The 14,337-nt window shown below is 42.4% G+C and overlaps 1 protein-coding gene across 2 annotated transcripts in view; it reads left to right on the top strand.

Annotated features, from left to right (window-relative positions):
- LOC109864794 (phospholipid-transporting ATPase ABCA1) overlaps positions 1-14,337 on the top strand; it is a 39,923-nt gene that overhangs the window by 15,608 nt on the left and 9,978 nt on the right. For both annotated transcript variants that reach the window (XM_020452744.2, XM_031797034.1), the window contains exons 7-16: positions 2,546-2,743; positions 6,972-7,061; positions 10,347-10,590; positions 10,725-10,864; positions 10,967-11,083; positions 11,387-11,581; positions 12,036-12,241; positions 12,469-12,645; positions 12,764-12,986; positions 13,243-13,464. In XM_020452744.2, the coding sequence (XP_020308333.1) occupies positions 2,546-2,743; positions 6,972-7,061; positions 10,347-10,590; positions 10,725-10,864; positions 10,967-11,083; positions 11,387-11,581; positions 12,036-12,241; positions 12,469-12,645; positions 12,764-12,986; positions 13,243-13,464 (1,812 nt within the window). The remainder of the gene's footprint in view (positions 1-2,545; positions 2,744-6,971; positions 7,062-10,346; positions 10,591-10,724; positions 10,865-10,966; positions 11,084-11,386; positions 11,582-12,035; positions 12,242-12,468; positions 12,646-12,763; positions 12,987-13,242; positions 13,465-14,337) is intronic.

Genomic DNA, 14,337 nt, shown 5'->3' with positions numbered 1-14,337 from the left:
TCCATTATTTCCCTCTTAGCCCCTCAGCAGATCAGGTCCCATGTTGTCCATTATTTCCCTCTTAGCCTCTCAGCAGATCAGGTCCCATGTTGTCCATTATTTCCCTCTTAGCCTCTCAGCAGATCAGGTCCCATGTTGTCCATTATTTCCCTCTTAGCCCCTCAGCAGATCAGGTCCCATGTTGTCCATTATTTCCCTCTTAGCCTCTCAGCAGATCAGGTCCCATGTTGTCCATTATTTCCCTCTTAGCCTCTCAGCAGATCAGGTCCCATGTTGTCCATTATTTCCCTCTTAGCCCCTCAGCAGATCAGGTCCCATGTTGTCCATTATTTCCCTCTTAGCCTCTCAGCAGATCAGGTCCCATGTTGTCCATTATTTCCCTCTTAGCCTCTCAGCAGGTCCCATGTTGTCCATTTGTTGCAGGTAGCAGCAAATACAGAGCAGGTCAGTAGTGTCTTTATTTCAGTGACATAAACTTCACTGCAATCCGCCTTGAAACTTCCTGTAGAGACTATAAACAAGGTGGCTTTCCACCGAATGCACAGACTTGGAGCTCGGAGTGACAAGACTAAGGGTCCCCGACCTGTCAACGCAAAATTTGAACACTACCAACGAAAGGTCTCATTTACCAATTTCCCCGGGACATAAACAAACGTCGCAAGAGTCTGTATCCTGTACAGAGGCAACATAGTGAGAGGGGTAAGCATGCCTTTCTCATTGTGGACAAACTCTGTAAAAATATCTGAACACTATGAAGTTGACATGAGCACACACACACTCAATTACACGCTCGCTTACACATACGGACACATACATACACACACTTGATCTCTCTCGTTCTCTCTTTCTCTCCTCCCCTTCTCTCCCTTCTCTCTATTGTTGGGAACTTTTCTATCATTTAATGTTTTTTGTTTGTCTGTCATTTGTTTGTCTTTGTCTACATGTTTATATATGTTAACAACAAGCAATGGGAAGATATCAGAACAGGGACGTTGGGGAATGATAACATATTGTACGGGATACATTTGTACTGTAGTGAAGCCGTCTCTAGAGCAATGCAAGGTCTCTTTCATAATCATGTGAAACGTCAATTGCTATGGAAATTCTGGGATGTGTTTTTCTATGAAAATGATGTTAAATGTAATTATAATGCAACTATGATGGTGATAAGATTATGGGATTACAATTATCATTCTGAATATTAAGGCGATACTCACTTCATGTTACACACATAGACACTCAACCATACAATTTATCTGGGTTATTATTTATTTGGACATCACACATTATAGTATTACTCTTATCCAGATATCATACACACTCACTAAATCACATCCATTATCACACACATCAACCTACTCAGATTTACTACACACATAATATCTTGACTACATTTTCTAACATCTGTGGCATTGGCAAACAGGCAAACAGGCAAACAGGCAAGGGAATAAAACACATATTGCTAGAACCTGTTTCTTGAATTCTAAACATCAGACATGTGAAATCTCTCATTTTGACTGTCTTAATAACTCTTATGGCAGTAACTTTATAGGCACTAATTATGGTAAATTTAGACTGAGAATAGTATATAGATATGGTATTGGGTATAGCCAGTTATAATTGTACTGGTTTAGTAGATTATAAAAAAAGAAGTTCAGTCTTTACGTGGCTGAAAGAAAAGGAATATAACATATACTGTTTACAGGAAACTCACTCTATATCCTTAGATGAAGTTGCTTGGAAAAAAGAATGGGGTAGTGAAATAATTTTCTGTCATGGACAAAATAACTCAAAGGGTGTGGGGTGGCAGGGTAGCCTAGTGGTTAGAGCGTTGGACTAGTAACCGGAAGGCTGCAAGTTCAAATCCCCGAGCTGACAAGGTACAAATCTGTTGTTCTGCCCCTGAACAGGCAGTTTACCCACTGTTCCTAGGCTGTCATTGAAAATAAGAATTTGTTCTTAATTAACTGACTTGCCTAGTTAAATAAAGGTATAATAATAATTAATTAACAAAAATGTTCATCTGAATTTGCAAATAGTCAGGAATGATTTGCGAGGAAGGTGGATCCTTTTGTGTCGCATTAATCTATATGGTCCAAATCAGGATGATCCATACATTTTTGAAAATATTTATACCAATCTATTTAAATTACAGGCAACAAATGATCAAATCAATATAAATCAATTATAAGTCAAATCCAAAGTAAGATTGGATTTGACTTATAATTGCCTGGATTTTTTTTACAAGTCGGTAATTCTCTTTTAAAATGGGTAAAAGTAATATATAAGATAAATACAATTAAAATAAAATAGTAAATAGCGGCTACATCACAGAGTTTTGAATAGTCAAGAGGCATTAAACAAGTGTGTCCGCTGTCACCATGTCTACTCGTTATGAAATGCTAGCTATTAATGTGATGAAGCAGGGCTACCCCTCTGGACTAGCAATGTAACCTGGAGAATGTTCAATACTAGACGTTATTCTCGACTCTGAAGAAATACTGGGTCATTTCTACATTACACACTGACCTTTCTCCATCTCCAGGTGCTGGTCAAAGGCTTCGGTGTCCACCTGAGGGACTTGTGCAGCAGCAACGGCACCAGAGTAGAGGACTTTGTGACCATCACAGACAGCAAGGTGTCCAGTCTGGTCCAGAAGATGCTCTGCGTGTCCCCAGGCTCCTGGCTCAACCAGGCAGAAAGCCACTTCCTCCACAACCTGGACTTCCTCAAACCCATACGGGTAAGAACAAATGGTCACTAGGCGGATTATTGTTTTTCTCCTTAAAGACCAAATCCAGGTGACTTAATCACTGACATGCACAGTGTCGAGAAACAAAGTGTAGGGGGGAAAGCAGAAGATCAGAAAGAAAGTGATACGTGTAGATGGAGGCATGTTGTTGCTTGTCCCTGTCGACCTACCTCTAGTTGTAGCCTGGTGATATGTTTCAAAACTAACTGCCATCAAAGAGAGGATTTTGGCCCCTCAATCTTAAAATGGTAATCATTTATTAGTATCACTTCTCTCTGAATCATAGTTTTATAAAGGTCACTTCCAATTCCACACCTTAGCACCAGTGTCAGGGAATTATATCATTAACATCCTTGCCCAGACATTAGATCATGAATTGAATTCAAAAATGCAGAAATTGCACGTCAACAGCATATTTTGTAACGTTTATAGATGGAAAACAAGGTTCCTAGAAACCAGACAGAGAAGTTAGTGTGATTTCTATCTATAAAAGTGCTGCAGATTGTATCACCTTGTCAGTCAGGTACAGTTTGACTGCCCACAATGATAAACATTAAGGAGTCAAGGGCAACATGTTCTTCTCTGACCCCTGTCCCCATTCTGACATGCCACCAAGGGTCAGTTTCCTTATTCTGATGATAGTTTTATACAAGAAACAGTGTGTTTGTGTCCCTCTTTTGGTTCTTCTTTTTGTAGCCTTTAGGGAACAAGACATGTTAAACAAGACCTTAGGGCATATACGGTGCTATTAAATCGAAATCGAAACAATATGTTTTTATTGTCTCACTCTGGAAAGTTGCAGTGAAATGTGTTGTTTTACAGGGTCTGCCATAGTAGTTTGGCGCCCCTGGAGCAAATTAGGGTTAAGTGCCTTGCTCAAGGGCACATTGACAGATTTTTCACCTTGCCGGCTTGGGTATTGAAACCAGCAACCAGTAATTGACTATTCATTAACATAAACACGTTTAGCATCTCCTTGCTTCCACGCATAGCCGATAAGCCACTTGAAACATCTACATTTTAAGAAGTTAAATAAATATATTTAATATAGGCTACATTATCTCAATAAATCCATTATTTATTTTAGACAGGTCTAAAACAATATATATGATGAAAATGTAGTCTATTTCAGAAGAACAGAGTAGCATATTCTGAGTTGTCCTTATGTTAGGCCTTGATCTGGCTATGTCGTATGGCTGTGGGCTACACTAGTTAATTTAGCAGACAAGATTTGCTTAGAATTCCGTGGCATTATTTAATTTCATTTTATAATATGAAGTATAAAACTGAATAAAATAGCAAGGATATTTTCCCCAAACGGTCCTCCTATATGCTTAATTTAGAGTTATTTATTATGCAACTTTAGTTGTGAAACAAACGTTAGACTAAGTGTTTTGAGGATACATTTTTAATATGCAAGCATAGGCAGCTAAGCTTTTCCTAAAGTAAACTGAATTAAATTAACACAATTATATAGCCTAATTAGCCTACTACTGTCTCTACAGAAATAAATACAATTATACAAAATAGGCTACTAAAGCATGATTTAGCCAGAGGATCATGTAGCTTTTACATTGTGGAAAGGCACATTTTGGGCAGATTATTGTTGAGTTGTGACTTCTGTGGAAGGTAGAGAGGCCAAGCCAGGCATATCGCAAATATTTCAAAATACAAACGCAGGAATACATAGTTTGGAAAGCAAATGGTTATTGTTGTAAATAGAAGACGATGAAAAGAGGAATCTTTCATTTAGTTATCAAAAATCTCTGCCTAATCGAATGAACAACACTATAGCCTATCTAATTGGCAATATCCTAACTGTGCATATTCACTATTTAGGCCTACAGTATCTGCAAATGTGCAGATGCATGGACTGCTTTATTATGAAAGTGCATTTTTATGGTGACAATTTGCTTCCCCAAAGCTTGAAACTGCAAGCACCTCCTATGTCTGCCAGGTTCTAAAGCCGATTCATGTGCTTCAGAATTTAGCAGTAAACATAGCAGCACAAGAAACCTGGGATCCTCTTTTAAACAGTGGCCAGTCAACTCTGTTTTCACATACGATTGCACAATGACTGGGCTCCTAAGAACACATGTTTCACAAAGGCTCTGTAGGCTATGTGCTCTCTAACCGTGTTCCCAGGGTTCTCGGCCTGTGGGCTAACCTTTTGGAGTTATTTGGCCACTTCAATTGTGATACAAACATTAATATAACGTAAAGATCTACTATGACTATGATTTTTTTTTAATCGCAAAAAAAGTCTGTTTCTTACCTTTCTGCACACGCTGGGCATCATTCACAATTGATAATATATCGTTCACAAGGGATAATATTGTCACTCATCAGACTATTCTTAATTTAATGTTGTCTTTACATATACTAAATAATATATGTGTGGAATTAGTTTTGATTTAGAATGGACCATTATCATGCACCTTTCGGAAAAGGGGTCTCTTTCTTGCCAGGTAGGCTACTCCTGTTGTAAAGCAAAGCAATGTGCTTAATATTAGGAAAGCTGATAAATAAATATAGTAGGCCTAGCCTATAGAAATCTGATGGGATCCTCTTTTTAATAAAGGCCATCAGAACTCAGTTTTCTCAAGCAATTTCATAGCCTATAGAAATGTTGCGCAACATGAGCTCATGGGCCCTCATGAAGTGTTTGATGTGATTTTCGATTGCATTTACATTGATGTCAGAGTGATTAGCGGGACAATAGATCGCTGAGTACCAGGCCATTAGCAACTGGCAGTTAGCAAGTTTGGTAGGCTACTAATGACCATCAGCAGCATCAGAGCCCAGTTTTGGAGAAGCCTAGTTACCGTGACTAAATGATCATCTGGAATTTGACTGCAGTCACCACGTGACAGCTAGTGTGGCGGTAATACGGTCGAAGTAACAGCCCTAATCACCACTGACTTCTCCAAGGCCTTTGACAAAATCGACCACACCATCCCCATTGAACGCGTAATCCAAATGGGTGTCAGACCTGCCCTCACAACATGGCTCTGCAGTTTTATGCCCATCCGCAAACAACAGGTACACTTCCAAGACAGCCTCTCAGACTGGTAGGAGCCAACGGGAACTCTTCTGGGTCCTCTCATCTTCCTTCCGGTCATAGATAGTGCAGCCCTGGATGTCGACAGCAGGTGGAAATATGTTGACAATATATATGGTCAACACGTGGACAATAGGAAACATCAGCACACCACAACAGCCCTGAACAACTTGGACACGTGGGTTCATGCAAGCAAAATGTTACTGAACCCTGCCAAGTGCACGGTGACCTTCACAAGAAATCCACCTGTCCATGCTCTCTCCGGATCGAGGGTCAGGATTTCAAAGTGTGTGATGGTGTGAAGATTTTAGAGGTAAAGTTACAGAAGGACTTACAATGGGGTGAGCAGGTTGTTACTATGGTAACCAAGAGCAACAGAAAATGTTGTATCCTCCAACCGCTTTAAAAGGTTCCATGTGCCACAGGATGACCTGGTGAGCATTTACACCAGCTACACATGCCACACCCTGGAGTATGCTGCTTCTGCTTGGAACAGCTCACTGACCCAGGCTTATCCTGATGACCTGGAGATTATTCAGAAAAGAGCGTGCCGCACCATCCTAGGAGGATACTCCAGTTATACTGAGGCACTTCAGACCCTGTCCTTACCCCGGTATCATGAAAGACTGCACTGACCTCGCTGTCAGCCTCCTAAAATGTCAATTCAGACTGGCTACCCCACTGACCGAATCGCAGTGACAGGCAGGAACACCCACAGTCAAAACAAACCAAAGTCTAACTAATGAGTCACCAATCCCTAACTGAATGGGTCACTAATAAATAAAGGTAAAAAAAATAATTAAAAAAAATTACATGTAATATTTCTGCTCATTGCATATTAAAAATGCTTTAAAACTGCAGGACATTATTGATAACAAAATGTTTACTCTTATGTTATTGTTGTTACTTTCACCCGTTTAATATTATTGTATAGATATCAAATTTTATTTGTCACATGCGCCGAATACAACAGGTGTAGGTAGACCTTACTGTGAAATGCTTACTTACAAGTCCTTAACCAACAATGCAGTTTTAAGAAAAACAAGAGTTTTCAGTCTGTATTGACTGTTATATGAGTGTAATAATTCAAAGTTGAAAACAACAGTCACTGTTCTTCTTTTCTATATGTGTGTGAATTGACACTTCTTCCCTCCACAGAAGGATGTGAGGACTGAACCTGAAGCCGTCCAGCAGGTGGCCAAGGCTACAGACAAACTCCTGGAGAGCCTGGGCTCCCTGGCCTTGGAGGTAGACAATCACTGTCATCACTGCAGTTTATTACATGATGAAAACTATAAGGTTTTCTGTTGCCCCCCCCCCCTCCCCCATTATGATTGCCCAGTACATTTCTTGTTTATAACGATGTTTCTTTTTATCACTGTCTTAACGAACACTCCTGCCTAAGATCAACAGTTTGCTGTTGGCTGGACCACAGACAGAAAAGGCCCTTAGATGTACACTGAGTGAACAAAACATTAGGAACAACTGCTTTCCAAGCTATGATTCCTTATTGATGTCACTTGTTAAATCCGCTTCAATCAGTATAGATGAAGGGGAGGAGACTGGCTAAAGAAGGATTTTAAGCCTTGAGACAATTGAGATATGGATTGTGTATGTGGGCCACTCAGAGGGCGAATGGGCAAGACACAATTTTTAAGTTCCTTTGAATGGAGTATGGTATTAGGTGCCAGGTGCACCGGTTTGTGTCAAGAACTGCAATGCTGCTGGGTTTTTCACTCAGTTTCCCGTGTGTATCAAGAATGGGGTGCAACTCAAAATTAGGAAGGTGTTCCTAAAGTTTTGTACACTCAGTGTACAGCAGTTTTTTTCTCCCCATCATTACAAAATGGCCACCACATATTTCTCACCCCACCCCAACCTTTCATCTAGTCTTATTTGAAGTTTCACAGCATACAGGAGGAGAGGTTGGCTTAAAAACAGCACGTGGCATTGTGCTGTCCCCCTCAACTCCCTGCAGTATTTGTTTGTTGCCTGATAACCTGACCCAATTTGTTTGGTTTGCTAATACATGTAGCTAGAAAGTCAATTGGAGAGGCAGTTGGTCCCTAGACGTTTGAGCAACAGCTTAATGTCGAGGACAACTGTTGGCCAATGTTTTAATGTGATGATAATCACAGTTTCCTCCTGTGAAAGATATGAGAACAGAAGAGGAAGGAGGCATTCACCTCTTTCAATGAAGTCAAGTACTGTAGGCCTGACACATATGTTGAGGATATCTCTTATATTGCGAATATCTCTTCTCGTTGTGTTCTTGCTATTTTCTTGCTTTGTCAGTTATACTGTCCTCCACAGCAATAGAAAACAGCCTTGTAAGTAACTTGGCAGTAACTGTATTGGTATCAAGTGTCTCTGAGCCTAGATTTCCTCAGGAGATAGATGACTGGGAACAGCTGAACAAAGAGAGAAGGGTTTCTAAACAAGTTAGCAGGCAAGTCAGCATTTACGCAAAGGAAAGTTAACTTTAGCTGACAAGGTGAATGCATGCCCCTATGACAACAAACAGGAGGCAAAAATAAGACTGGCTCGATGGCGGGCCTGACTACCCAAGTGTTTTGTCTGTGTTTTCTCAACCAGTCAGTGCTCTGTTGATTACTCTGCTTACAACAATAAGGATAACCCCCTATAAGTATACATAGATTCTTATGTCCGCAAACACATGGTATGTTGCAGCTGCATACCCATGTCATAAACATTTCGCTACACCCGTGATAACATCCGCAAAATATGTGTATGTGACCAATAAAATTAGATTTGAGCTATGTAGAACTGCTATGTGGTGTTTATGAAGGCCCTTAACTACAGTATAGTGTACAGTCTTTAGGGGTTACTAAAACAACCCCAGCGCTTCATAGACACACTTTGTTGTACGTTGTTGCCCTCTAACCCCAACAATGTATCTGAAGATGTCAAGAAACTCTAAGTCACTAAATATTACTTGGTTTGGCACATTACCCTGGAGTTATGTAGTGGTATGGCCACTCGACCCCAACCAACGCCCTAGAAACAACTCAGGGGTCCAGAGCTCCTGTTGTGTGGTTATGACTTATTGTGTGAGAGTTCAGTATGTACAGCTGTTTCCCCCGTGTCTCTCTCTCTCTCACACACACACACACACACACACACACACACACACACACACACACACACACACACACACACACACACACACACACACACACACACACACACACACACACACACACACACACACACTGTTCCAGGTGCGCCACCTTGGCTCGATTGGAACCATGTGACTGCCTTCTTGCTGTCGTGGCTGGGCTGAGTCAGGTCCGTCTATATGGAGAGGAGGGAAGGAGAGGAGATGGGAGGGCCTGACTGGCATGTATGTAACCACATTGTCAAATAGGCTCTGGGAGAGTCAACAGTCGGGACCACGTCTCCTCCTCCTCCCCAGTGATGAATGACCAAGAGTAACCTTTTCCCTTTGGCACTTATTTTCTTCTCACTCCTGACTTTCTTTGTTTTCCCATACTGGGTGAGGAAACCAGCTTTGGAGAGCGAAGAAAAAGAAGGATAGAAATAGATAGTGAGAGAGAAGAGGTCAAACATAGAATGGCAATTCTGCCACAAAAGGTCTAGCTTTTCTGTGCAGACATAACAGGACACATTTGTTAGCACTGTATTGTGCGAATGTTGTTACAAGGCGTTGTGCATTACAAGGCATTAGGACAGTTAGCACACACGCTTTACAGGCTTCTTGTGAGGTCTGTTGTTGTGTTTTGAATGCTAAGTCTGCTCCTAGTCTACTCTGAGTCTCGCCTTTTTATTCGGTATGAAGATACATTTTTGACCAGAAATGCAAGGTAGCAAAATCAGGATGTTGTAAAAATGCGCTGGTCAGCCAAGGAACCATTATTACCAACCCCATTATTTTTATTTCTACTTTGCACATTCTTCCACTGCAAATCTACCATTCCAGTGTTTTATTTGCTATATTGTATTTACTTTGCCACCATGGCCTTTTTTTTCTCACTTCATTTGCTCACATTGTATATAGACTTGTTTCTACTGTATTATTGATTGTATGTTTGTTTTACTACATGTGTAACTCTGTGTTGTTGTATGTGTCGAACTGCTTTGCTTTATCTTGGCCAGGTCGCAATTGTAAATGAGAACTTGTTCTCAACTTGCCTACCTGGTTAAATAAAGTCGAAATAAATAAAAAACCAAGGTAGTAAAATACCATAATAGCTTTAAAAATAAATAATAATAATAATGAACAATAAGGCATTAACACACAAGGGGCGTGTATTACTGTGGTTTTAGCATGGCTGTGCTGAGGTCATAGGTACAAGGCGAAGACTAACACACAGTCATTACAACACATTTACAAGTTGCCTTATAACAATATGTATCCATCTCACCATGTCAACAAGCTGGTCTTGAATCACAATGAATTGCTCCAAGTCCAGGTCACATTCCCATTTGCATCCTACAAGATGACCCCCTGACCCCATTTGCTAACATCACACTCATTTGTGTCCCAAATAGCTGGCCAGCATGAAGAGTTGGAGAGACCTGCGTAACGAGATCATCTTCCTCACGGAGAACGCCACATCCTCCCCCAGCCACATGTACCAGGCTGTGTCGCGCATCGTCTGTGGCCATCCCGAGGGTGGCGGACTAAAGATCAAGTCCCTCAACTGGTACGAGGACAACAACTACAAGGCTCTGTTCGGCAACCACAACACAACCAACGGGGAGGAGCCAATCTCTGCCTACGACAACACATCCAGTAGGCAACTTCTCCTTTATGTTAATGTATTTCAGTGATATTCAAACATTTTTTAGCGGGGAACCAATTTCTTTGCTAGTTGTGACATTCTTGTCTGGACCTGACATCATTGTTCCTTCTGTGACCCCCTCCAGCTCCATACTGTAACGCTATGATGAGGAACATGGAGTCCAGCCCCGTGTCCAGGATGATCTGGCAGGCCCTGAAGCCTCTGCTCATGGGCAAGATCCTGTACACCCCTGACACCCCAGCCACACAGAAGATCATCCACGAGGTGTGTATCAGTTATACTATACCTCTTAGTTACAGTACATCACTGGTCCCAGTAGTAGTTTTAGCAGAACACCAACAGTCCCAATCTTGCCCTCTCCTTCAGGTGAACAGAACATTCCAGGAGCTGGGGGTCCTCAGAGAGCTGGGGGGCATGTGGGAGGAAATTAAGCCCAAGGTCTGGACCTTCATGGAGAGCAGCGAACACATGGACCTAGTAAGGGTATGTCTGACTCATCTGTTGTCTCTACTACAGCCAACATCACTTATGTAGAGCACCATTGTAGAATACCTTATACAATATTTTCTTTTCAGTTTTGAAATGCTTTTGGCTTATAGAATGGCATCTGTAATAATAACTCAGAGACAACACCCAGGACATGACACAGTAACAGAGCAAGTAGCAATACAACAAAATACATGATGGGAAGCAGCCCCTCAACACTGGCATCCTGTGGAGAGATGCGGGACGGTACCACAAAGTCCACTCACAGTCACTCTCCTGCTCTTCCTTCCTCTCTCCCAGACCCTATTGAAGAACAATGGCACTGGCAGCTTCTTCACCTCCCAACTGGCGGGCTCAGAGTGGACTGTGGAGGACGTCTCCAACTTCCTGACCAAACATTCGCAGGACACGCATCCCCACGGTACAGCCTTCACCTGGAGGGAAGTCTTCAACGAGACGGACCAGGCCATCATGAGCATATCCCGCTTCATGGAGGTCTCGCTCTCTTTCATTGTCTCTCTATGTGTCGCTCACGCACACACACACAGTCACTTGGCCCCTTTCTTAGCCTCAGTTAAATTTTGTTCTCTTTCTGGTAAAGTCCCCATTCAGCACCTTCTGCAATACATACCAATTACATAATTGCAGGCGTTAAAACATCAAGTGAAACACATCAAGGTGCTTTGGGCCTGAGAGTTTTCATTCCAGTCATTGCCCTCTCTTTGTGGAAACAGTAGTCAATTGCAGCCATTTTACTTTGCCCCAACCTCTTCCACTGTATAATGGGAAATGGCAAAGAAAAACACAGCTGGACCAAGTTAGCCAGGAACCTGATGAACATTCCATTTAAAGCCCCCCCCCCCCCTTACAGCATGTGAATAGATCTGCTAGTCCTGGCCAAGACCAGATGAGGATAGGCCTTTAACAAATGCGTTTTGTTTGCTTACAGTGTGTAAACCTGGATAAGATGGAGCCCGTGGCCAATGAGGAAAGGATGGTCAACAAATCCATGGCGCTCCTGGACGATAGGAAGTTCTGGGCTGGGATTGTGTTTCCAGATATTGAGGCCAACAGCTCTGAACTGCCGGCCAACGTCAACTACAAGATCCGCATGGACATCGATAACGTGGAGCGCACCAACAAGATCAAAGACGGGTATGTTGATTCAAAGCGCCCCAATATATCTACTAGATGTATTGGACAGTGTTTTATGCCTGTGTCATTGGGGTCATTTTGAACACTCACTTTATTTTTTTGTGAAGGGGGATCACTTTCAGCTTTTTGGTAAAATTTGAATTTGTTGTGAACCTTGCTCCTTGGGACGGAATTAATAGGTTTACAGGAAGGGGGGTTTATGCGTTGCTTTTTTTCTCTCTTAACAGATATTGGGACCCTGGTCCTCGTGCTGACCCATTTGAGGACCTGCGCTACATCTGGGGTGGCTTCTCTTACCTCCAGGACATCATCGAGCATAGCATCATCACAGCAGTAACTGGCGTCAAGGAGAAGACGGGAGTCTACATCCAACAGATGCCCTATCCCTGCTACGTGGACGACATGTGAGTCACACCGAGCAGGATTTGACCTTATTCACCTGGGATCTGTGTTGAGTGGCTAACTGCAAGGCTTTAAAATGGCTTCCATTTCCTCCTTTGACCTATGACCTCTGTCCTCCAGCTTCCTGCGGGTGATGAGTCGCTCCATGCCCCTCTTCATGACCCTGGCCTGGATGTACTCTGTGGCCATCATCATCAAGAGCGTGGTGTACGAGAAGGAGGCAAGGCTCAAGGAGACCATGAGGATCATGGGATTAGACAATGGCATCCTGTGGTTCAGCTGGTTCATCAGCAGCCTCATCCCCCTGCTAATTTCTGCCGGCCTGCTGGTTGTGCTGCTCAAGGTATTGCACTGTATCCCAGGATTTAGGATGACAATGATCCTTTTTCGCATCACAATATTTCAGTGATATCAGTATTTCAGTGATATCAGTATTTCAGTGATATTGGTATTTCAGTGATATCAGTATTTCAGGTATCGTGACAATAACTTGTCTTAATATTTTATGTTGATGTGAGAATGTTTTTGTTTTTTTCTGATGTTAATTGACTTCCTCTCTATTTACCAATGAGAATCCTCCCTCTCTCTCCTCTAATCAGATGGGGAACCTGCTGCCCTACAGTGACCCCGGCGTCATCTTCCTGTTCCTGGGTTCCTTTGCCGTGGTAACCATCATGCAGTGCTTCCTCATCAGCACAATGTTTGCCCGTGCCAACTTGGCGGCGGCATGCGGGGGCATCATCTACTTCACCCTCTACCTGCCCTACGTCCTCTGTGTGGCCTGGCAGGACTATGTGGGCTTTGGGGCCAAAATAGTCGCTGTGAGTCATGCTTTTATATGTACTAGACATTTTGAGTTGATGTTGGTTGTCCACATGTGACATTTTATAAGAGGAGCCACTTTCATTAAGTTATTAAGTGTAGTGCCACTACAAACAGGGCAGCTTTTTCTTTGAAATGTGTTTGTAATGTAACTCTTTTGTCACATCATTGTTTTTTCTGCTGCTGGTTACCTCCTCAGGCTCATCATCTTATTGGCATTGTTGTTGTATATGATACACTATATGTACAAAAGTATGTGGACACCCCTTCAAATTAGTAGATTTGGCTCTTTCAGCCACACCTGTTGCTGACAGGTGTATAAAATTCGAGCACACAGCCATGCAATCTCCATAGACAAACATTGGCAATAGAATGGCCTTACTGAAGAGCTCAGTCACTTTCAATGTGGCACAGTTTGTCACATTTCTGCCCTGCTTGAGCTGCCCGGTCAACTGTAAGTGCTGTTATTGTGAAGTGGAAATGTCTAAGACCATCAATGGCTCAACCGCGAAATGTTAGGCCATACAAGCTCACAGAATGGGACTGTGAAAATCATCTGTACTCTGTCGCAACATTCACCACGAGTTCCAAACTGCCTCTGGAAGCAACGTCAGCACAAGAACAGTTCATCGAGAGCTTCAGGAAATGGGTTTCCATGGCTGAGCAGGCACACACAAGCCTAAGATCACCATGTGCAATGCCAAGTGGTGTAAAGCTTGCCGCCACTGGACACTGGAGCAGTGAAAACGTGTTCTCTGGAGTAATGAATCACGCTTCACCATCTGGCAATCCAACGGGTGAATCTGGGTTTGGTGGATGCCATGAGAACGCTACCTGCCCCAATGTACAGTGCCAACTGTAAAGTTTGGTGG

The sequence above is a fragment of the Oncorhynchus kisutch genome, linkage group LG19 (genome assembly GCF_002021735.2).
Source record: "Oncorhynchus kisutch isolate 150728-3 linkage group LG19, Okis_V2, whole genome shotgun sequence".
In the NCBI taxonomy this organism is placed as follows: Eukaryota; Metazoa; Chordata; class Actinopteri; order Salmoniformes; family Salmonidae; genus Oncorhynchus; species Oncorhynchus kisutch.
Note: the sequence above shows the minus strand (reverse complement) of the source record. Positions and strands in the feature narration are given on the sequence as shown.